The sequence below is a fragment of the Trichomycterus rosablanca genome, chromosome 4 (genome assembly GCF_030014385.1).
Source record: "Trichomycterus rosablanca isolate fTriRos1 chromosome 4, fTriRos1.hap1, whole genome shotgun sequence".
Taxonomy (NCBI): domain Eukaryota; kingdom Metazoa; phylum Chordata; class Actinopteri; order Siluriformes; family Trichomycteridae; genus Trichomycterus; species Trichomycterus rosablanca.
This window is the reverse complement of record NC_085991.1, coordinates 56,049,913-56,072,489: the sequence shown is the minus strand read 5'-3', so window position 1 is coordinate 56,072,489 and position 22,577 is coordinate 56,049,913. Positions and strand designations below refer to the sequence as shown.

At 45.4% G+C, this 22,577-nt stretch overlaps 1 protein-coding gene across 3 annotated transcripts in view; it reads left to right on the top strand.

Annotated features, from left to right (window-relative positions):
• Nucleotides 1–22,577, top strand: part of dspa (desmoplakin a) — a 52,370-nt gene that overhangs the window by 26,741 nt on the left and 3,052 nt on the right. Inside the window, exons 7-25 of one of the 3 annotated variants that reach the window (XM_062994595.1) lie at nucleotides 6,510–6,635; nucleotides 6,733–6,792; nucleotides 8,048–8,215; nucleotides 8,690–8,794; nucleotides 10,214–10,309; nucleotides 12,292–12,417; nucleotides 12,519–12,674; nucleotides 13,117–13,271; nucleotides 14,231–14,357; nucleotides 14,487–14,733; nucleotides 15,166–15,473; nucleotides 16,338–16,513; nucleotides 17,251–17,389; nucleotides 17,476–17,669; nucleotides 18,265–18,427; nucleotides 19,427–19,510; nucleotides 19,660–19,767; nucleotides 20,528–20,626; nucleotides 20,715–21,212. In XM_062994595.1, the coding sequence (XP_062850665.1) occupies nucleotides 6,510–6,635; nucleotides 6,733–6,792; nucleotides 8,048–8,215; nucleotides 8,690–8,794; nucleotides 10,214–10,309; nucleotides 12,292–12,417; nucleotides 12,519–12,674; nucleotides 13,117–13,271; nucleotides 14,231–14,357; nucleotides 14,487–14,733; nucleotides 15,166–15,473; nucleotides 16,338–16,513; nucleotides 17,251–17,389; nucleotides 17,476–17,669; nucleotides 18,265–18,427; nucleotides 19,427–19,510; nucleotides 19,660–19,767; nucleotides 20,528–20,626; nucleotides 20,715–21,212 (3,135 nt within the window). Of the gene's footprint in view, nucleotides 1–6,509; nucleotides 6,636–6,732; nucleotides 6,793–7,777; nucleotides 7,841–8,047; nucleotides 8,216–8,689; nucleotides 8,795–10,213; nucleotides 10,310–12,291; nucleotides 12,418–12,518; nucleotides 12,675–13,116; nucleotides 13,272–14,230; nucleotides 14,358–14,486; nucleotides 14,734–15,165; nucleotides 15,474–16,337; nucleotides 16,514–17,250; nucleotides 17,390–17,475; nucleotides 17,670–18,264; nucleotides 18,428–19,426; nucleotides 19,511–19,659; nucleotides 19,768–20,527; nucleotides 20,627–20,714; nucleotides 22,533–22,577 lie in introns of those variants that run through there. The other 2 variants (XM_062994592.1, XM_062994593.1) reach the window with 2 other exon arrangements.

The following is a 22,577-nucleotide window of genomic DNA, read 5'->3' as shown; positions in this document are numbered from 1 at the left end:
AGATATGTTTCATAACATTGGTGAATGAAGTTGTGGTGCTATTAGAGCCATATTTAATATTTTGTGTGACTTCCATGAGCTTTAAGGACTGCATCCATGCGGTTCCACAATGATTCATACAATTTATTGATGAAGTCATCAGGAATAGCAAAGAATGCAGTCTTACATGCCTTGGTTTTGTCTTCCAAGCTTCCTCTTTCGTCCTACCCCAAACATGCTCAATGATGTTCATGTCTGGTGACTGGGCTGGCCAGTCCTGGAGCACCTTGATCTTCTTCGCCTTGAGGAACTTTGATGTAGAGATGGATGTATGAGATGGAGCACCATCCTGCTGCAAAATTTGACCCCTTTTATGATTGGGAATGTAAGAGGTAGCTAATACTTCTTGATATTTTAGGCTATTGATATTGCCTTCCACCTTGCAAATGTTTCGCACACCCCCATACTGAATGTAACCCCAGACCATGATCTTTCCACCACCAAACTTAACAGTTTTCTGGGTGAATCTTGGATCCATACGGGCTCCAGTAGGTCTCCTGCAGTATTTGTGGTGGCTGTGGTGTAATTCAACTGAAGATTAATCTGAGAAATCCACCTTCTGCCACTTTTCCAGCGTCCATCCGTTTAGCAGGCTGTGGGCCTTTTAATTGCCTTTTGTTTAGTGCTGGCTTCTGGGCACTGATTCGACCATGGAGGCCATTTCGAGACAGAATCCTACAAACTGTTCTAGTTGACACAGGGACTTGAGGTGACCAGGCCTGGTGGAGCTCTGCTGCAGTGGAAGAGGGGCTGGCTTTGGATTTTCTAACCAACAAACGTTCCTCCTTAGCAGTTGTCTTGTGGGGTCTGCCGGACCTGGGCTTGTCAAAAACATCTCCAGTCTCTTCAAATCTTTTTTTAATTCTTTGTACTTGACGCTGAGACACATTAAAGGTGCCAGCCACCTCTGCAGTGGATCTGGTCTTCAGCCTCTTGATAATCAAGGCTTTGGTCGCAGGGTGGATTTTTGGCATGTTGTCAGAGGTGAAGTTGCAGTTCAAGTGAAGGTCTGGGGTGCTGGGGTTCTTTTTATACACACCCACTAATTAATCGATCAATTAGTGAGCACAGGTGAGGCTGTAAACTAGGATTGGGTGCATTATATGACAAGGCGACAAAACTTTTGTCTTGCCAAAATCTGACCTTTCTGTGTTCATTAAATGATCAATATTTCTGCAGTGAAGCAAATTTATTTTCTTAAATTAAACCTCATTTGGGAGGGTTTCAGCTTTCATATGAGTCATTTCTAAAACCAATGGATGAATTTAAAGTCAGGTTATAAGCTTTTGTTTCCACAACATGGATAAGCGACAGAACTTCTGTCAGGGACTGTACAGTATATATACACACCAAATTTTTAAGGACATACTATATTTCTATATATATTATATTTCTTTAGGACGGGTTTTGAAGTTCAGCATTTTAAACTAAATATTGTTTATTGTGAACAAACATTTGGTATTGTTGTTAAGCTACTTTGATCCAGCCTGTCATCACAGTTAAATATTTTAACATAAAATTGACCAAATGCATACAGTATTTACATTGAAACTTCAAATGATTTCTCAACGTCAAACTTTAAAACCAGTTCTGAAGAAATATAATCGAATGTCATTGAAATTTGATGTTTTTAGTGAAGAAAAGAAATATATATATTTATTTTCTTCACTAAAAACATCACATTTCATATATATATATATATATATATATATATATACTCTCTCACTGTCTTAACCGCTTATCCAGTTAGGGTTACGATGGGGTGCTGGAGCCTATCCCAGCTTTTCAATGGGCACACAGTAACACTGCGCCAGTCCATCACAGGGCAGACACACACACACATACACACACCCCCATTCACCTATAGGGCAATTTATATATATATATATATATACAGTGTATCACAAAAGTGAGTACACCCCTCACATTTCTGCAGATATTTAAGTATATCTTTTCATGGGACAACACTGACAAAATGACACTTTGACACAATGAAAAGTAGTCTGTGTGCAGCTTATATAACAGTGTAAATTTATTCTTCCCTCAAAATAACTCAATATACAGCCATTAATGTCTAAACCACCGGCAACAAAAGTGAGTACACCCCTAAGAGACTACACCCCTAAATGTCCAAATTGAGCACTGCTTGTCATTTTCCCTCCAAAATGTCATGTGATTTGTTAGTGTTACTAGGTCTCAGGTGTGCATAGTGAGCAGGTGTGTTCAATTTAGTAGTACAGCTCTCACACTCTCTCATACTGGTCACTGAAAGTTCCAACATGGCACCTCATGGCAAAGAACTCTCTGAGGATCTTAAAAGACGAATTGTTGCGCTACATGAAGATGGCCAAGGCTACAAGAAGATTGCCAACACCCTGAAACTGAGCTGCAGCACAGTGGCCAAGATCATCCAGCGTTTTAAAAAAGCAGGGTCCACTCAGAACAGACCTCGCGTTGGTCGTCCAAAGAAGCTGAGTGCACGTGCTCAGCGTCACATCCAACTGCTGTCTTTGAAAGATAGGCGCAGGAGTGCTGTCAGCATTGCTGCAGAGATTGAAAAGGTGGGGGGTCAGCCTGTCAGTGCTCAGACCATACGCCGCACACTACATCAAATTGGTCTGCATGGCTGTCACCCCAGAAGGAAGCCTCTTCTGAAGTCTCTACACAAGAAAGCCCGCAAACAGTTTGCTGAAGACATGTCAACAAAGGACATGGATTACTGGAACCATGTCCTATGGTCTGATGAGACCAAGATTAATTTGTTTGGTTCAGATGGTCTCAAGCATGTGTGGCAGCAATCAGGTGAGGAGTACAAAGATAAGTGTGTCATGCCTACAATCAAGCATGGTGGTGGGAATGCCATGGTCTGGGGCTGCATGAGTGCAGCAGGTGTTGGGGAGTTACATTTCATTGAGGGACACATGAACTCCAATATGTACTGTGAAATACTGAAGCAGAGCATGATCCCCTCCCTCCGGAAACTGGGTCGCAGGGCAGTGTTCCAGCATGATAATGACCCCAAACACACCTCTAAGACGACCACTGCTTTATTGAAGAGGCTGAGGGTAAAGGTGATGGACTGGCCAAGCATGTCTCCAGACCTAAACCCAATAGAACATCTTTGGGGCATCCTCAAGCGGAAGGTGGAGGAGTGCAAAGTCTCGAATATCCACCAGCTCCGTGATGTCGTCATGGAGGAGTGGAAAAGCATTCCAGTGGCAACCTGTGAAGCTCTGGTAAGCTCCATGCCCAGGAGAGTTAAGGCAGTTCTGGGAAATAATGGTGGCCACACAAAATATTGACACTTCAGGAACTTTCACTAAGGGGTGTACTCACTTTTGTTGCCGGTGGTTTAGACATTAATGGCTGTATATTGAGTTATTTTGAGGGAAGAATAAATTTACACTGTTATATAAGCTGCACACAGACTACTTTTCATTGTGTCAGAGTGTCATTTTGTCAGTGTTGTCCCATGAAAAGATATACTTAAATATCTGCAGAAATGTGAGGGGTGTACTCACTTTTGTGATACACTGTATATATATATATATATATATATATATATATATATATATATATATATATATATATATATATATAAAATTGGGAAACTTCCACTTTAACCCGTCTTACCCATGTATAATTGTGTAGTGAATATTATTATTGATATATTCTTCCAAAGCGCACCCTCACACTTATGCTGTAATTATCTGGTGATGTTTTTACCTCAGGTCCTCACACACAACCTCAATTATTCAAATTCTGCAGTATAACTATATTTGTGATATATGTTCATGAGTACTGCACCAATGTGGAAATACTGTGTGTACATATTAATGAATTTACCCTACTATTACATAACACAAAACATGCATATAGTATTTAGGTTACTTAGGGTAAAACAAACAGAGCAGTTTGCTATTGCAGATCTGTCGTCCACTAAAATGCCCACAATGTATGAACAGTATTAAATCCTACATACATTATCCTAAACCCTGTATTATCACATATATTATTACAGTCATGAAGACAATAAACCTACAGACAAACTACAACTGCTACTATTTGATATGCACAGCTATTTGCACAGCTTATAGTTGCACAAATAAAGTCTATAACTGCACCTCTTTAGGCTTACCCACATCTTTAGTTTTTGTTCTGTGTTAGATGTCTTATATTTTAGATTTTTATATCTTATTTTTGCATTACATTGCTGTCTTCATTTTCTGTTCTTTACTGTACTACATTGGCGTGTTGTTGTGTGATGCTTGTGATCATTGTAAATCGCTGCTGTAACACTGCAGTTTTCCTTTGGGGATCAATGAAGTAATCAATCTATCAATAATCAATCAATCATTACAGATCTAGAGTAGCTATTCAATTACACTCAACATAATACGTTCATTTATACACACTTTGTGTAAATATAGAAACTGAAGACATGTTTGATGAGTCTTGCTTGCATTAACATGTTGTAATATCTATGAATATATACCATTAATCTGATATATGCAAAACGTTCAACCTCCAAACCAAAGACACCAAGAAATCCAAGCAGCAGAAGTTAAAAAGAACTAATTAATCTTATAAACATGATAAATCACACAACACTTCATTGTTTACTGAAACTTGTACTAAAATATGATGGAAAATCGATCATATGGCATCATTTACATTTTCAGCATTTAGCAGACGCTTTTATCCAAAGCGACTTACACAATGAGCTGAACACAATGAGCAATTGAGGGTTAAGGGCCTTGCTCAGGGACCCAACAGTGGCAACTTGGTGGTGGCGGGGCTTGAACCGGCAACCTTCTGTTTACTAGTCCAGTACCTTAACCACTGAGCTATCACTGGCCCATCATCTGCAATACAGCACAGGATCTACAGTTCTTTCTTTCGTTAAATACAACCTTTAGGTTCTTTTAATGATCAAATCTAATATTGTAGATCGATCATTTAGATTTGACAGACTTTTAATAAGCTTCTTCTAAGCATTTAAGCCTTTATCAGTGCAGCTGTATTTAATGCTAGTTTTAAGTGTCAAATAATTAGTTTTCAGGAAAGTTGCACTATAGTCGCATATATAAGTGAGAATGTTTATATATTTTAACCTTAACGCTGGTAACACTGGTGTAAATAAAATAATGTAAACAACTGAGTAGTGAAATCAGTACAGTGTGTTTGTTTGTGAAACAGTTAAGCAGATTTAACATTAATAGATAAGCATTAATAATCTAATGATAATATAAATAAACGAATGAAAGCCAATGTATTGCAGTATTTTATGTTTTCTTTTTCGTGTTGTTGGTGCATACACATTTTACAAGCACTTTTATTTTACGGAGTGAAGTCGGGATTAGTAATTAATAATCCTGAATGCACCAGCTTCTGTTGAGCACTTGAACGCGGCATGTGTGCACTCTGAGGTAAAAACATGAAGCCGCAGTTTTTTATCTTTAAAAACGACGATTTACACAGTTCTGATTACTAATTACTGCTTTTATATCTTTATATTGTACAGTTTACCTTCTAAAAGTGGATTAAAAGTGAATTTACTGCGTTTACTCGACGTCTAATAGACACTACTGGAATAGTACGCGAGTACTCGGTTGCCATAACGACACTTAAAGGAACAGGCTTCTATTATTTTCATTATACATATAGTTATATAAACCTATATACGCTATATGGTTAAAATGTGTATGTGAGCACTTGACCATAAGGCTGTGGGACACATTCTAAAACCTTAAATATGGGATAAAAATGGGGAATCACCCTCCACACACACACAAAAAACACTCAAATCTTACATTTACCGCAGACGCCTTTATCCAAAGTGACTTGCATTACAGTTACAGTAAACAATCTGAACAATTGAGGTTTAAGGGCCTCGCTCAAGGGCCCAACAGCACCAACCTTGTAGTGGTGGGGCTTGAACCAGCGACCTTCTGATTACTAGTCCAGTTCCTTAACCACTAGGCTACGGCTTGGCCACAATCTTAGGATTGTGTCTGGGAATCTCAAGTCGGTTTGCAAGAGTGAATCCCATTTTTACCCTAAACAAACTTTATTCTTGCTTTAAGGTGCTGATTTTTGTAAGAGGAAACCATTTCTGGCATTGCAGCGTCTAAACCCAGTGATTTTTATAGCTTACTTGACTGTGGACAATGCTGGAAATGTCCCCCTCAATGTACTAATGCAGAGATTACACATAAGCTCCACTCGCTGGCTTTGCACAATGTTCGGATCTGTCAGCGCTCCCAGTTGCTGATACGGCAGGAATGTTTTAGAATAGCAGAACCCTGCGCGAATGAATGTAGTCCCCCTATAATGTTCAGTTCATGGCGACGGTCCTGCCACACAGCTTTAATTCACCGCAAACCTGTTTTGGTGGTTCTCAGATTTCATCATAAATCAGTTTTGATTAACACTTTAAAAATAATGTGTGTGTGTGTGTGTTCTTGTAGAGTTTGATCGAGACGTCCCAGTTCGGAGAGGATGCCAACAGCATCGAGCAGCAGATTCAGAAGCACAACCAGTTCCACAACAAGCTACAAAGAAGTGCTGAAGTAGAAAGAGCTAAGAGTGAATTGGTAATACGCTCACCCAGTCACACTCATCCAGTCATTCATACACACACTCATATATATCTGTGTGTGCATGTACTGAAGGTGTGTTTGTTGGACGTAGATGCAGCAAGGAGATAAGTCAGGACTGAATTACCTGGAAAAGGAGTGGGACTCTCTGCAGGTAATACACGCGAGCTGGGTCTCCATCAAAAACCTTCAAATATTAGAATGAAACCCAAAAGCACGCTGCTTTATAGAGCCTGTACCTCAGGGCCAAAAGAGTTAGGACATAAAATGTAAACAGAAATCAGATGAGCTTAGAGATAGAAGCAGGGTGAAGGATGATGTTGGGGATGAGGTTACAGATGAAATTAGGATTGTATCCATGACCTTTATTTAAATAAAAACAGCATTTTATTTACATTTAACTTTAATATACACCAATCAGCCACCTCCCGTCCATTTTATCAGCTCCACTTACCATATAGAAGCACTTTGTAGTTCTACAATTACTGACTGTAGTCCATTTCTCTACATGCTTTGTTACCCCCCTTTCATGCTGTTCTTCAATGGTCAGGACCTTCACAGGACCCCCACAGAGCAGGTATTATTTAGGTGGTGGATGATTCTCAGCACTGCAGTGACACTGACATGGTGGTGGTGTGTTAGTGTGTGTTGTGCTGGTATGAGTGAGTGGATTTTTAAACACCTCACTGTCACTGCTGGACTGAGAATCGTCCACCAACCAAAAACATCCAGCCAACAGCGCCCCGTGGGCAGCGTCCTGTGACCACCGATGAAGGTCTAGAAGATGAGCGACTCAAACAGCAGCAATAGATGAGCGATCGTCTCTGACTTTACATCTACAAGGTGGACCGACAAGGTAGGCGTGTCTAATAGAGTGGTCAGTGAGTGGACACAGTGTTTAAAAACTCCACTTATACCAGCACAACACACACTAACACACCACCACCATGTCAGTGTCACTGCAGTGCTGAGAATCATCCACCACATAAATAATACCTGCTCTGTGGTGGTCCTGTGAAGGTCCTGACCATTGAAGAACAGGGTGAAAGGGGGTAACAAAGCATGCAGAGAAACAGAAGGACTACAGTCAGTAATGGTAGAACTACAAAGTGCTTCTATATGGTAAGTGGAGCTGATAACATGGACAGTGAGTGTAGAAACGAAGGTGGTTTTAATGTTATGGCTGATCAGTGTACACTGAAGTTAGTATATAATTAATAAGATAAAACATTAAATATTGTTTCTTTGTGCTGTTTTTAAAGGATAGTTCTCTGATAGATCTCTGATTGATGACTGGACAGTTTTAGACAGGTTCAAACCTCATGCTGTAGATGCTACGATACTTGGTGTTAGATGCTTCTCCCAGAACTCTCACTGATGTCTTATCTTCCCCTCCCATGTGGATCCAGAAAATGTCCCACACCCGCACGAACCAGCTACAAGAGCTGCAGAACATCCTCGGTGAGATATGCGGCAGCATCATGTGGGTGAACGACAAGGAGGAGAAGGAGCTGGTGTTCGACTGGGGTGACAAGAACATCGACACCTACATTCCCCAAAAACAAGAGAGCTACTCGGTACACACACACACACACACACACACACAATGTACATCAAACATGATAACAGTACCATGATATTCGCTTGTGTTCCATCAGAGGAATGGTAAGTGTATGAATTTGGAGGCTGTTATAGCCACAAGGTTGGATTTAGGCTTCATATTGACGCCCATACCAAATCATTCTAACAAGTTCATGCTCAGGTGTCCACATCATTTTGGAATTACAGTCAATTTAAAATGTACAATATGAATTAAGTCTGTAATAAGTCCATCAGAACCTGGGTTGAGTTGAACTACTGAAACTAAGCACTAGCTGCAGAATGGCTTATTATTCTCAGCGTAGTGCTGCTATCTACCGACATCCACATGCAGAAGATGATCCAACCACCATAATTCTTTGAGGATCAAGTGTTCACTGCCAGACCAGTGTGTTCATTACAGCGGTTCATCCTGAATGACGTCCTGACGTTCGGTGTTTTCCGTCCCACAGATACTGATGAGAGAGCTGGAAAAGAAGGAGAAGGAGCTAAACAAGCTGAAGTCCAAAGTAGATCAACTGCTGGTGAACCACCATCCAGCATCAGATAAAATTGAGGTGAGATCTCGTGCTCTGCTGAGTAGATGTTCAGGCATCTGAGTTTGGTTGGGTGGAACCTTTAGAGACACAAGACATTGGCCGATACAGGGAGGTGGCTCTGGATGCAGGTCTCATTGTGGAGATTGGCAATACTTAGGTTTAACATCAGGATGAGACTGATGATGAGATTGAGCCACTGATGCCTACATCTACATGACCTGTCTAAATCTTAAAGAAGAATGATGTACCGTAATAAAAAACATCTAGGGTTTGAAATACTCAGCCCTAAACTCTAAAAAAACCCTTTACATTATTTATTTAAAATGACCTATTTAATAAGGACACATACATAAAATATCTGACAAGGGTTCTGGTCTTGTTAGCCGGTATTTTAACAATAAACCAGACCTGCAGCCACGTTACTCCACTTAAAGATCAGCTTCTGCTCCTAGCTAGTTGGGTTGGTTTATTTGGTTCTCCAGCCTGGGGCAGCACGGTGGCTCGGTGGGTAGCACCGTCGCCTCACAGCCCCAGGCGGGGCAATCCGGGTCCGGGTCCTCTCCGTGCATGTTCTCCCCTGTGCATGTCTGTGTGGGTTTCCTCCCACTGTACAAAGACCTGCAGTCAGGTTAACCGGAGACACTGAATTGCCCTATAGGTGGATGGGTGTGTTACTGTGTGCCTTGCGCCCATTGAAAAGCTGGGATAGGCTCCAGCACCCCCCAGGGGCGACCCTAATTGGATAAGCAGTTAAGAAAGTGAGTGGTTGAACAAGGACACACGCATAAAATATCTTAAAACAATAAACCAGACTTGCAGCCGTGTTACTCCACTTAAAGAGCAGCTCAGACCAGATGAAGGTGGTTTTTGGCTCCTGACTAGTTTGGGTTGGTTTATTTGGTCTTCCAGTCTGACCATTCAAGTCTGGTTAGCAACAGACGTTTAATGACGCTGGCATAGCTATCATCTTTTAATTAGCTTAGATAGGTACCATGCGAGGGTAAACCTCACTCAGCCCTTTTTGACCATCGTGTAAGGGGTTCCGTTCCAGTTTGCAGACCTAATTTTGAACCATTTGGAGCATTTCCACCAAAGATACATACGTTTAGAACCAGGACCCAGAGAGGTCTCAGCTGGAGACAAATAATAGTAGGAATGTGACATCCATAGGCGTGTCAGGTTGTAGATGTTGTTGCAGCGCCCTCTGCTGATGACACATCATTATTTCCAATAAAGAACTGGTTCAAATGCAGAATAGCACCAAGGTTCTAAGAAGAAGCCAAAATGGAACCAGTGTTCCAAAGATCCAGAGCTATTTTGGTTGGATGGGACCTGCAGCCTGAACCTCTTTACTTCCAATGAATGTTCTTAATATTTACATACCTATATATACCTGTAAAGCACTGATCTCTAAAGCTCTAAATCTTCTTTATTCAGGCGTACATGGACACCCTGCAGACGCAGTGGAGCTGGCTGCTCCAGATCACCAAGTGCATCGACGTTCACCTGAAAGAAAACGCTGCCTACAGCCAGGTACCTTCATCTGCAGATCAGTGAGAGAGAGTAAGGTTAAGGATGAGGATGAGGTCGGAGATAGTAGTAGTGTGGATGATGCAGAAGAAGCAGGATGAAGCTGTGGAGAAGTTAAATGATGGAGGAGAATGAAATGGAAGCTCAGGACGAGGTTCAATTCAGTCTTTAGGCAGCTGGAGTTTAGGACAGGATTACGGATGGGATTTAGGGTATGATTGAGGACGGGATTGAGGAGAAGATTGAGGATGGGTTTGAGGAGAAGATTGAGGATGGGTTTGAGGAGAAGATTGAGGATTGGATTGAGGATGGGTTTGAGGAGAAGATTGAGGATTGGATTGAGGATGGGTTTGAGGAGAAGATTGAGGATGGGTTTGAGGAGAAGATTGAGGATTGGATTGAGGATGGGTTTGAGGAGAAGATTGAGGATGGGTTTGAGGAGAAGATTGAGGATTGGATTGAGGATGGGTTTGAGGAGAAGATTGAGGATGGGTTTGAGGAAAAGATTGAGGATGGGTTTGAGGAGAAGATTGAGGATTGGATTGAGGATGGGTTTGAGGAGAAGATTGAGGATTGGATTGAGGATGGGTTTGAGGAGAAGATTGAGGATGGGTTTGAGGAGAAGATTGAGGATTGGATTGAGGATGGGTTTGAGGAGAAGATTGAGGATGGGTTTGAGGAGAAGATTGAGGATTGGATTGAGGATGGGTTTGAGGAGAAGATTGAGGATGGGTTTGAGGAGAAGATTGAGGATGGGTTTGAGGAAAAGATTGAGGATGAATTTGAGGAGAAGATTGAGGATTGGATTGAGGATGGGTTTGAGGAGAAGATTGAGGATTGGATTGAGGATGGGTTTGAGGAGAAAATTGAGGATGGGTTTGAGGATGGGTTTGAGGAGAAGATTGAGGATGGGTTTGAGGAGAAGATTGAGGATTGGATTGAGGATGGGTTTGAGGAGAAGATTGAGGATTGGATTGAGGATGGGTTTGAGGAGAAGATTGAGGATTGGATTGAGGATGGGTTTGAGGAGAAGATTGAGGATGGGTTTGAGGAAAAGATTGAGGATGGGTTTGAGGAGAAGATTGAGGATTGGATTGAGGATGGGTTTGAGGAGAAGATTGAGGATTGGATTGAGGAGAAGATTGAGGATGGGTTTGAGGAGAAGATTGAGGATTGGATTGAGGATGGGTTTGAGGAGAAGATTGAGGATGGGTTTGAGGAGAAGATTGAGGATTGGATTGAGGATGGGTTTGAGGAGAAGATTGAGGATGGGTTTGAGGAAAAGATTGAGGATGGGTATGAGGAGAAGATTGAGGATTGGATTGAGGATGGGTTTGAGGAGAAGATTGAGGATTGGATTGAGGATGGGTTTGAGGAGAAGATTGAGGATGGGTTTGAGGAGAAGATTGAGGATTGGATTGAGGATGGGTTTGAGGAGAAGATTGAGGATGGGTTTGAGGAGAAGATTGAGGATTGGATTGAGGATGGGTTTGAGGAGAAGATTGAGGATGGGTTTGAGGAGAAGATTGAGGATGGGTTTGAGGAAAAGATTGAGGATGAATTTGAGGAGAAGATTGAGGATTGGATTGAGGATGGGTTTGAGGAGAAGATTGAGGATTGGATTGAGGATGGGTTTGAGGAGAAAATTGAGGATGGGTTTGAGGAGAAGATTGAGGATTGGATTGAGGATGGGTTTGAGGAGAAGATTGAGGATTGGATTGAGGATGGGTTTGAGGAGAAGATTGAGGATTGGATTGAGGATGGGTTTGAGGAGAAGATTGAGGATTGGATTGAGGATGGGTTTGAGGAGAAGATTGAGGAGAAGATTGAGGATGGGTTTGAGGAGAAGATTGAGGATGGGTTTGAGGAGAAGATTGAGGATTGGATTGAGGATGAGTTTGAGGAGAAGATTGAGGACGGGATTGAGCATGATGTGAAGTTGAAACTAGGAAGTTGAAGATGTGTGATGTGTTTTGTTCCTCCAGTTCTTTAAGGAAGCCGGCGAGATGCACCAGCGACTGGACAAAGATAAACAGAGCATCCTTAAAAACTACAGCTGTGATAAAACCACACCTCTGCAGAACCTGACCGAACTGCTCAGGAACCTGGAGGTTGGAACCCTTCCACACACACCTTCCACACGGTGCTGCTGTCAAACCTTCCATATCTCACCTGTACGTGTGTGTGTATGTGTGTGTGTGTGTGTGTGTAGAAAGAACGAGACAGGCTGATGGAGAATAAGAGACAGGTCCAGACTCTGGTCAACAAGTCCAAGAACATTGTGCAGCTGAAACCCAGGAACCCAGAGGAGAGGAGCACCGGTCAACCAGTGATGGTGCGGGCGCTGTGTGATTTTAAACAGGACCAGGTAACACACACACACTCACACACTCTCTCTCTCACACACACACACAATCTTTACTGGGACCGATGGGTGTAGACCAGAGTCCTTAACCCAGGACTGACGGGTGGAGACCGGAGTGCTGTACTGGGAGTAGTAACTGGGTAACGATGATGAATATGGGGGTGTAGACCGGAGTCCTTAACCCAGGACTGACGGGTGGAGACCGGAGTGCTGTACTGGGAGTAGTAACTGGGTAACGATGATGAATAGAGGGGTGTAGACCGGAGTCCTTTACCGGGACTGACGGGTGTAGAGCGGAGTGCTGTACTGGGAGCAGTAACTGGGTAACGATGATGAATAGGGGGGTGTAGACCGGAGTCCTTTACCGGGACTGACGGGTGTAGAGCGGAGTGCTGTACTGGGAGCAGTAACTGGGTAACGATGATGTCTGTGGTGTGTATAACAGAAGGTGATCTGTAAAGGAGACGAGGCCATACTGAACGATAACTCTCAGCGCAGTAAATGGAACGTGACCGGACCTGGAGGACTGGACATGCTGATCCCCTCTGTGTGCCTCATCATCCCCCCACCCAATAAATACTGCACTGAGCTGGCCAAGAAGTACGTACCCGCCTACACCCGGCCACACCCACCTACACCCTAACACACCCTAACACACCCTAACACACCCACCCACACCCTTACACACACTACCACACTCTTACACACCCACCCACACCTACCAACACCGTTACTCAACCCAACTCAACACTTTTGGGATGAATTACACTCAGACTGTGAGTCAGGCCTTCTCTTCTCTTCCAACATCAGTGCCTGAGCTCACTGTCTCTAATGACTAAATGGAGGCACAAATTCCCACAGACACACAAATTCCTAGTTCCCAGTTTTCCTTTAGTTCCCAGTTTTCCCTGACGCGTCTGAATTCCTAGTTCCCAGTTTTCCTTTTCCTTTTAGTTCCCAGTGTTCCCAGTTTTCCTTTCCTTTAGTTCCCAGTGTTCCCAGTTTTCCCTGACGCGTCTGAATTCCTAGTTCCCAGTTTTCCTTTTCCTTTTAGTTCCCAGTGTTCCCAGTTTTCCTGAATTTAGTTCCTAGTGTTCCCAGTTTTCCCTGACTCGTCTGAATTCCTAGTTCCCAGTTTTCCTTTTAGTTCCCAGTGTTCCCAGTTTTCCCTGATGCGTCTGAATTCCTAGTTCCCAGTTTTCCTTTTAGTTCCCAGTGTTCCCAGTTTTCCTGAATTTACAAATAAACGACACTCCTGCACCTTTATACAGATTAAACATCAATGAGAATTTATTTACATTAGAATGTGATAAGAACTCTGTTGGTTGCTCCACATTATATTCGTCCACCGCGTTTGTAGTTTTTGGTGAGGTAAGTCGTGCCGCACTGAATGCTGGGATTGATCTTCAGCGCTGAGGAGGCGTCGGGCGCTCCCTCGTTATTCAGTCAGATCATCACTCAGAATTAAGGCGCCTCAGTAGGAGCATTGTAAGGGAGCTCAGGATTTAGACACGCCCTGTTCCCGGACTGATATAATGGTTGTGGTGTTATACCCTCAGGAACGAGGATCACTACGAAGCCATCATGTCCATCTGGAGCCAGATGCTCATCAACATCAAGAGTCTGATCGCCTGGCAGTACTGCCTGAGCGACATCAATAAGATCAAGTCCATCACCATGGAGATGGTACGTACACACACACACACACACACACACACACACACACACACTCACACTCATGGTCTTCTCAGTCCAGTCCAGAGCAGCCCAGTACAGGTCAGTGTAAAACTCTGTGTGTGTGTGTGTGTGTGTTAGCTCGTTCAGATGAAGCCTGAGGAGTACAAAAGCATCGTCAGGAGTTTGGAACAGCACTATGAGGAGTTCCTGCGTCTGAGTGGCGAGTCCAGCGTGTTCAAGGATGCAGATAAGAGGAAGATGGAGGAGGATTTTAATACAGCTCAGAAACGCATCAAAAACAACCAAGTACAGGGCAACTACACCAACCAAGTACAGGGCAACTACACCAACCAAGTACAGGGCAACTACACCCTCTTAACCCAGGGTAACAACACCCACACCTGTATACACACATACACACTCACACACACATATACAGTATATACACACACACAGAAACGCATCAAAAACAACCAAGTACAGGGCAACTACACCCTCGTAACCACCGGTAACAACACACACTCACATACACATACACATACACATACACATACACGCACTCATACACGCACACTCATATACACACTCACACACGCACACACACACACACACAGAAACGCACACACACATAAAAAACAACCAAGTACAGGGCAACTACACCCTCGTAACCACCGGTAACAACACACACACACACACACACACACACATAAACACACTCATGCACACACAGTGTACGAGTCCTCCAGCGTGTGTTTCTGTGCAGATGTGTGTACGGTCTGTGTAACGTCTCTGTGTGTGTGTGTGTGTGTGTGTACAGTTGTGGGAGGTGCTGGTGGTGCTGGTGTTGCTGGTGCTGGTGTAGCTGTTACTGGTGCTGGTGGTGAGACTCTGGGAGCATCGGGGAAGAAGGTGGACAACACCACCATCACATCCAAATCGTCCAGCTCCACCATCACGTCCAGTTCTGCTCCTCCCAGCTCCTCGGTCTCACTCAACCTGCTGACCCTCACCCAGACCCTGAGGCGCAGGCTGGAGGCGGCCGAGGGGGGTCTGAGCACCCACCTGCACGTCCCGCTGAGGGACAACAGCGTCCAGGACTGCACCCAGAGGCTCCAGCTGCTGCAGGTAGGTGCACCTACAGCCCAAAGCATACACACACCTAATGGACAAAAGTATTGGGACGCCCCTTAAAACCAAGAAGCTCCAGCGTCCTGCACAGAGCCCTGAGCTCAGCTCCACTCAACAGCTCTGGGATGAATCGGAACATCTACTGATCGATCAGCGCCCAGTTCATCTGTAGACTGAACTGGTAAAACTGGTTCGGTAATAATTCAGCTGCTCGTGTTTGGAGGATGAAGGGTCGCGTATGAAGATGATCCCAAGAGCACCACACCTACAGTGAAGTACGGTGGTGGGTGCATCATGATATGGAGCTTCTGGAGCTTTGAAGGAAACATGAACGGAGCAAAAGTATCTGGACACATTAGAGGAGAATCTATTCTAAACCAAGAAGGTACATCTGGACGTTTCAACAAGATGACAAGTCCAAACATGAAGCCAGAAGAAATTAGATGTTTTGGAAGTTGATCATCTAACTAAAACTGAAGTGACCCAATACTTTTGCCCCGTGGCACCTGAAGGGGTTTACCTGCTCCTCTGTTATGGCATTGGCTTCTCAGAAGGATCCATGTGATGATGCCTTCAAAAACCTCCAAGCTCTGGCACGTTTCTCTTAAGAGTTGAGACAGTCCTTCTCTCTGATGCACCCATGTCCTTCTCAGAAGGATCCATGTGATGGTGCCTTCAAAACCCACCAAGAGTTGGGACAGTCCTTCTCTCAGAAGTGCTGCTCCCCAGATCTCTGATCTCTCTCTGGAGCTTCCTGGCGAGACCTTCGTGTCCACAGCAAAGCCCAGATGATCTTCTGAAGCACTGGTCATAGTAGTATCATATGTGTTGAGTCTCATGACGTCTTCATGTCTGAACCAGGGTGTTCACCGTGACCTGGGCTCGATCCGTGACGAGTACATCCGCTTGAGGGAGCTGGTGCTGAAACAGCAGGCAACTGCCAGCCCGGAGCAGGCCAACTTCCTAAAGATGGAGCTGGACCACATCAACCAGAAGCTGGGCAGCCTGGAGAGCTTCTCCAGCTCCTACCTGGAGAGGTAACCACACACTCCTCTGTTCTGAAGGGCTTTCTTCCACAGCTTTGGTGTAGAGGTGGACTTGGATGGTTGGATCTTCTGCTGTAGCTGGTCCTCCTCTGCTCATCATCTGCTTTCTTTCTTCTTCTTTTGTCATCTTATCCACCATCCTACTTTGTCCACCCTTACCTTCTTCCTCCTTTCCTTTCTCCTTCCTTCTTCTCCTTCTTCCTCAATTCCTCTCCAGCTTCTTGTTCTCACAGGAGCACCATGGAAGTGTTTGTGGTTGGATCTACTGCTGTTCTCTTCCGTTGCTGTTCTGTTCTAGTCTTTCCACCATCCTACTTTGTCCACCAACCTTCTCATCCTTTATCTGCTGGTCCAGATTCTTCTACGTCCACCTCTACCTTCTTCCTGCTGTCCTTCTTCATGTTGTGTTTCCTAATCTCCTGCCTTCTTCACCTTCTTCCTCAACTCTTCTCCAGCTTCTTGTTCTCACAGGAGCACCATGGAAGTGCTTGTGATTAGATCTTCTGGTGTAGCTAGTCCTCCTCTGCTCATCATCTGCTTTCTTTTTTCTTCTCTCTTACTTTGTCCATCAACCTTGTCTTCTCGTCATTTATCTGCTGGTCCAGATTCTTCTTCGTCCACCTCTACCTTCTTCCTTTCCTTTCTCCTGCCTTCTTTTTCTTCTTCCTCAGCTCCTCTCCAGCTTCTTGTCCTCACAGGAGCTTCATGGCTGTGTTTGTATCTTGCAGGCTAAAGGCTCTGCAGGCTTTCTTCCAGAGTCTCAGTCGTGCCGAGGACATCATCAAAGTTCACGAAGCTCGGCTGACGGAGAAGGAGACGAGCTCCCTGGACCCGTCCGAGCTTCAGGACTACGCCATCACGCTCAAGGTAAGAGGTCAGCCACGGTATGAGGGGGTCGACGTGGTCTCCAGGTACAGAGCCTCACTGGAAGTGTTGGGTGTGTCCCTGTGCAGAACATGAAGGCCGACCTGGATCAGAGGAAGGACGTCCTGAAGGCCATGGAGGCGGAGCTTAAGAAGGCCATCGAGTGGAACAGTCAGATCGATCAGAACTTCCACCAGTGTGACGTGGACCTGGACAAGTTCTCCGTGGAGGTCAAACAGATGAGCCTCCGCTGGGAGCGCATCCTCGGTCAGATCAACTCCCGGTGAGCATCACAGCATTCTCAGAAATATATGGACACCCAGTGGTATTCACTTAGAGGCTCAGTTCCTGCTTTAACAGTCTCCACTCCTCTGGAAATCTGTCCACCAGACTTAGAAAGATGACTGCAGAAAAGGTCTGGCTCACAGTCAGAGTTCCAGTTCACCTCTTAAGGAATGCTTTTAGTATTCAGACAACACAAGATTGAGTCCCAGACATCTGCAGCATTGTGGTTAAATTTTGACCCCTAATTCCCCAGAGTTCCAAGGGTTCTTCTGATGGACCTGACCGGAAACAAGTGCCATAATTACACTATACACTACATGGCCAAAAGTATGTGGACAGCATTAATAAACTAAAGTTTGGCCCACTTTTTGCAGCAGCCATTCCCATTCATCCCAAAGGTGTTCAGTAGGATTGAGGTCAAGGCTCTGTGCAAGCCATTAAGGTTCCTCAACACCAGATCTCAACACCAGATTGCACCAAAGGGTGCAACTATTCCAGCTTAGAAAATCATGTCCACATACTTTTGGTCATGTAGATCATTAGCTATGCAGATAGACAAGATAAGATTGTATGTTTTAATGTGTGTCTTTCAGGATGAACGATCTGAGGAGCCATGAGGACCAGCTCCGTCAGTACCAGCAGAGCAGCTCTCAGGTGGACCAGTGGATCAACCAGACCAGCCAGCGCCTGAACAAACTGCAGAACCAGAAGCTGAGAACGGTGCAGGAGGTCACCGACCATCTCAACCAGCACAAGGTTTGAAGAGCGAGGGTTCCTAAAATGTTCTCCACATGTTCTCAGTCGGAAACGGCATCGGCAGGGTTGCCAGATTTCATCCTGGTGTTTATTTTATCTCCCAATGTAGTCGTATCCAATTCCCCAAGGATGGTTCGTACCTAACACACGCCCCCTCCGACACGTGTGCAGTACCGCTTCTTTTCACCTGCACCGTGGTTCACAAGGAGATCCGTATAGCTTACAGAGAGTCACGCACTGATCTCCGTTACTCCCTGTCTCTGTGCAGCACCATAGGGCAGTTGTAGCCTACTAGTAATCGAAAGGTCACTGGTTCAAGCCCTACCACTGCCAGGTTATCAATGTTGGGCCCTTGAGCAAGGCCCTAACCCTAGGTACAATGTACTGCCACAGTACTGTAAGTCGCTTTGCTAAATCCCGAAAATCCGCTTCTACCAGCTCCTCTGATGGAGAGATGTAATGCCTCCTCCCAGTCGTCCGTGCCTGCTGTACCTCCAAAAAGAGGCATGCGTCCAGGAGGCATCTCAACCGGCTCCTCTCTACTCCAAGCTGAGCTCCTGGCCCAGCAACCCGCCCGGAGGAAGCTCATTCCAGTCCCTGGCAGAAACGATCTAAATCTGAGGATTTCCCTTCCTCGAACAAGTCGGTCACTGTCCACCTAGGCGCCCAACCTGTTGGAAGTCAAACTAAGACTGATCTTCTGGAGGAGGAGATGGATGATCTACAGGAGGCTCTCGAGCTCTCTCAGACCGAAGAAACGCTCATCATAATAAAGAGCGACGAGAGCAACAAGTCCTGGAGGTACCTTCTTACCAAGGAGTGCTCAGACAGCACCCAGAATCAGCTGAAAGACCTCAGCGACCAAGTGGCACGTTCTCTTGGAGACATATAATGCTGAACCCTCCAAACCGCCGGCAGGATAATCAGAAAGGTTCACATACTTTTGGCTACAGTGTAAATGTAAACCAGAGGTCTGACATGTTGACGTTTGTGTTGCAGACGCTACACACTGAGATCAAGGGGAAAAAGGACAGAGTGGACGAGGTGCAGAAGGACGCCGGTACCTGCTCCAGCTCCATAAAGGTAGATGTCACAAAGACGTACACTCGAGCTCATGAAGGCTCCGCCCACTTCTTTATATACGTTATTGCTATATTATTCTATATATATATATATATATATATTATTTATGCATATAAATAACATCATGTGTGTCGTTCTGGGCTGTTCAGGATTATGAGCTGCAGTTAGCATCGTACAGCGCTGGACTGGAGACGCTCCTCAACATCCCCATCAAGAGAACCATGCTGCAGTCTCCAGCCACTGTACTCAATCAGGAGGTGAGCACCAGTACACACACCAGTACACACACCAGTACTCGCAACAGTACACATCAGTATACACCAGTACACACCAGTACACACCAGTAGACACACCAGTACGCGCAACAGTACGCAACAGTACACAACAGTACACAACAGTACACACACCAGTACACACCAGTCAGTACACACACTAATACACACATCAGTACTTGCAACAGTACACACACCAGTACACACACCAGTACACACACCAATACTCTCCAGTACACACACCAGTACACACACCAATACACACACCAGTACTTGCAACAGTACACACACCAATACACACCAGTATTCGCAACAGTACACACCAGTACACACCAGTACTCACACCAGTACACACACCAGTACTCGCAACAGTACACACTAATACACACATCAGTACTTGCAACAGTACACACACCAATACACACCAGTATACACACCAGTATTCGCAACAGTACACACCAGTACACACCAGTACACACACCAGTACACACCAGTACACACACCAGTATACACCAGTACACACACCAATACACACCAGTACACACACCAGTACACACCAGTATACACCAGTACACACACCAATACACACACCAGTACACACACCAATACACACACCAGTACACACACCAGTACTCGCAACAGTACACACCAGTATACTCCAGTACACACACCAATACACACACCAGTACACACACCAGTACACACACCAGTACAGTAAGCTTCTTCTTTCTCACCACCATAACAGGTCTCAGATCTCCAGACTCGCTACATGGAACTGCTGACACGCTCCACAGATTACAACAAGTTCCTCAGTGAGATGATGAAGAACATGGAGGAGCTGAAGGTGAGCACTGGGTTTACTGGTTTCTACTAGAGATGTTTACTGGTCCTCTCATGATCGTCTCATTATTCCATGTGTTTCCGTCCTGCAGATGCAGAACACGAGGATTGAGCTTCTGGAGGAGGAACTGAGGCGCCTTAAAGACGATCTACAGGACGGCTCTCAGAACAGCAAGTCAAAGGAGGACATTTTGGCATGTTACAAGCTGGAGCTCTCTCAGGCTAAAGAAAAGCTCATCATCATAGAGAGCGAGAAGAGCGACGAGTCCAGGAGGTACCTTCTCACCAAGGAGAGCCTGGACGGCACCCAAAACAAGCTAAAGGACCTCAGCGACCAAGTGGCACGCCTCACAATGCTCATCGACGAGGAGAAACGTAAGCGGAGACTGGCCGAGGAGCGCTATGGTGTCCAGCAGCAAGAGTACGAGGACGCCGTCCGCAAAAGACAGAAAGAGCTGGATGAGCTCAACTGGTCCAGGATCGACTTTGAGAAGACTATCAAGGACAAGGAGCGAGAGATCGAGCAGCTAAAAAGGCAGCTGCAGGACGAGGCCTCTCAGCGCCGAGCGGCGGAGTCGGAGACCTCTAAGGTAAGAAACCAGTTCAACCAGGAGATGAATTCTCTAAAACAAACGTTTCAGTCTGAGATACAAATCACCAAGACCACCGTGCTCAAGGCCAGCCAGGAGAAGGAAGCCGACACGGCTGAACTGAAGCTGCAGCTGAACAGGCTCTCAGATGAGAAGAGGAACCTCGAAGAGGAACTCAAAAGACTTCGGCTGTCCTTCAGCCAAGTGGAACAAGATAGGAAACGGGCTGAGCAGGAAGCACACCAGCAGAAGTCATCTGGAACGGAGGAATCCAGGAGAAGAAAGGAACTGGAGATACAGTTTCAGACTATCACGAGACAGAAGACTGAAATTGAGACGAGGTACAGGGATGATGTCGCAAAGGCAAACAGCGGCGCGCAGGAGAAGATTCGCCAGATCTCCTTGCTGACGCAGAACCTAGAGGAGGAAGCACGGAAGAGGAAAGCTCTGGAGATGGAGAACCAAAGACTACGCCAGACAGAGGCTGACTTGCATGCCAAGCACAATTCCTCCCTGGAGGTCATCAACAAGTTGAAATTCTCCGAGCAGGAGACCAACGTTGTCCGTATCGAGATTGAGAAGCAAAGGGTCACAGCAGACCAGAACGCTACCAGGCTCCAAGGTCGGATTACTGATCTCCAAGGTGTGATGAGCAGGCTGGAGGCTGAGCTGGAGAAGGAGCGCAAAGCCAACCAAGATGAGCTGACCAGAAGAAAGAGGATCGAATCTGAGCTGGAGAGGTTAAACAATCTGTGCAGGGAGTACACCAGCACCATCAACACGCTCCGCGTCCACAAGGAGGAAGATAGTGCCACCGGCCGGAGGTACGAGCAGGACCTCCGGCGCCTTCAGGAGGAGCTGGAGAGGAGTCGGAGGGAGCACACGTCAACCTCCGAGAACTTCGCCAAACTCACAGCCGAACTGAAGGCGCTGCAGCAGCTGCTGACCCAGGAGCAGGCGCGGGTCCGGGAAGTCAACCTGCGCAACGAGAGTCTGTACAAGACCATCGAGGAGAAGAGCCGAGCGCTGAACGAGGGCACCAGCGAGATCGAGAAGCTCCAGAAGCTCACGCAGAACCTCACCAAGGAACGACTCAGGCTCGAGGAGGAGCTGAGGGCTTTACGCCAGGAGCGGGACGACCTGAAGAGCAGCAAGAGCAGCTACGACAGCGAATACGCCGCCCAGCTCTCAGCCATACAGCAGCAGCTACAGAGCGCCAATAAACGAAGCCTTGAGCTTCAGGCCAACATTAATGAGCTGAATAAAGAGAGAGAGAAGTATAAGGCGGAAATAAACAAAATCCAAAAGCAATATTCGGAGGTATTCTTCTGTAAAAATGTAAACGTTATGAACGTGCTCGCTTTG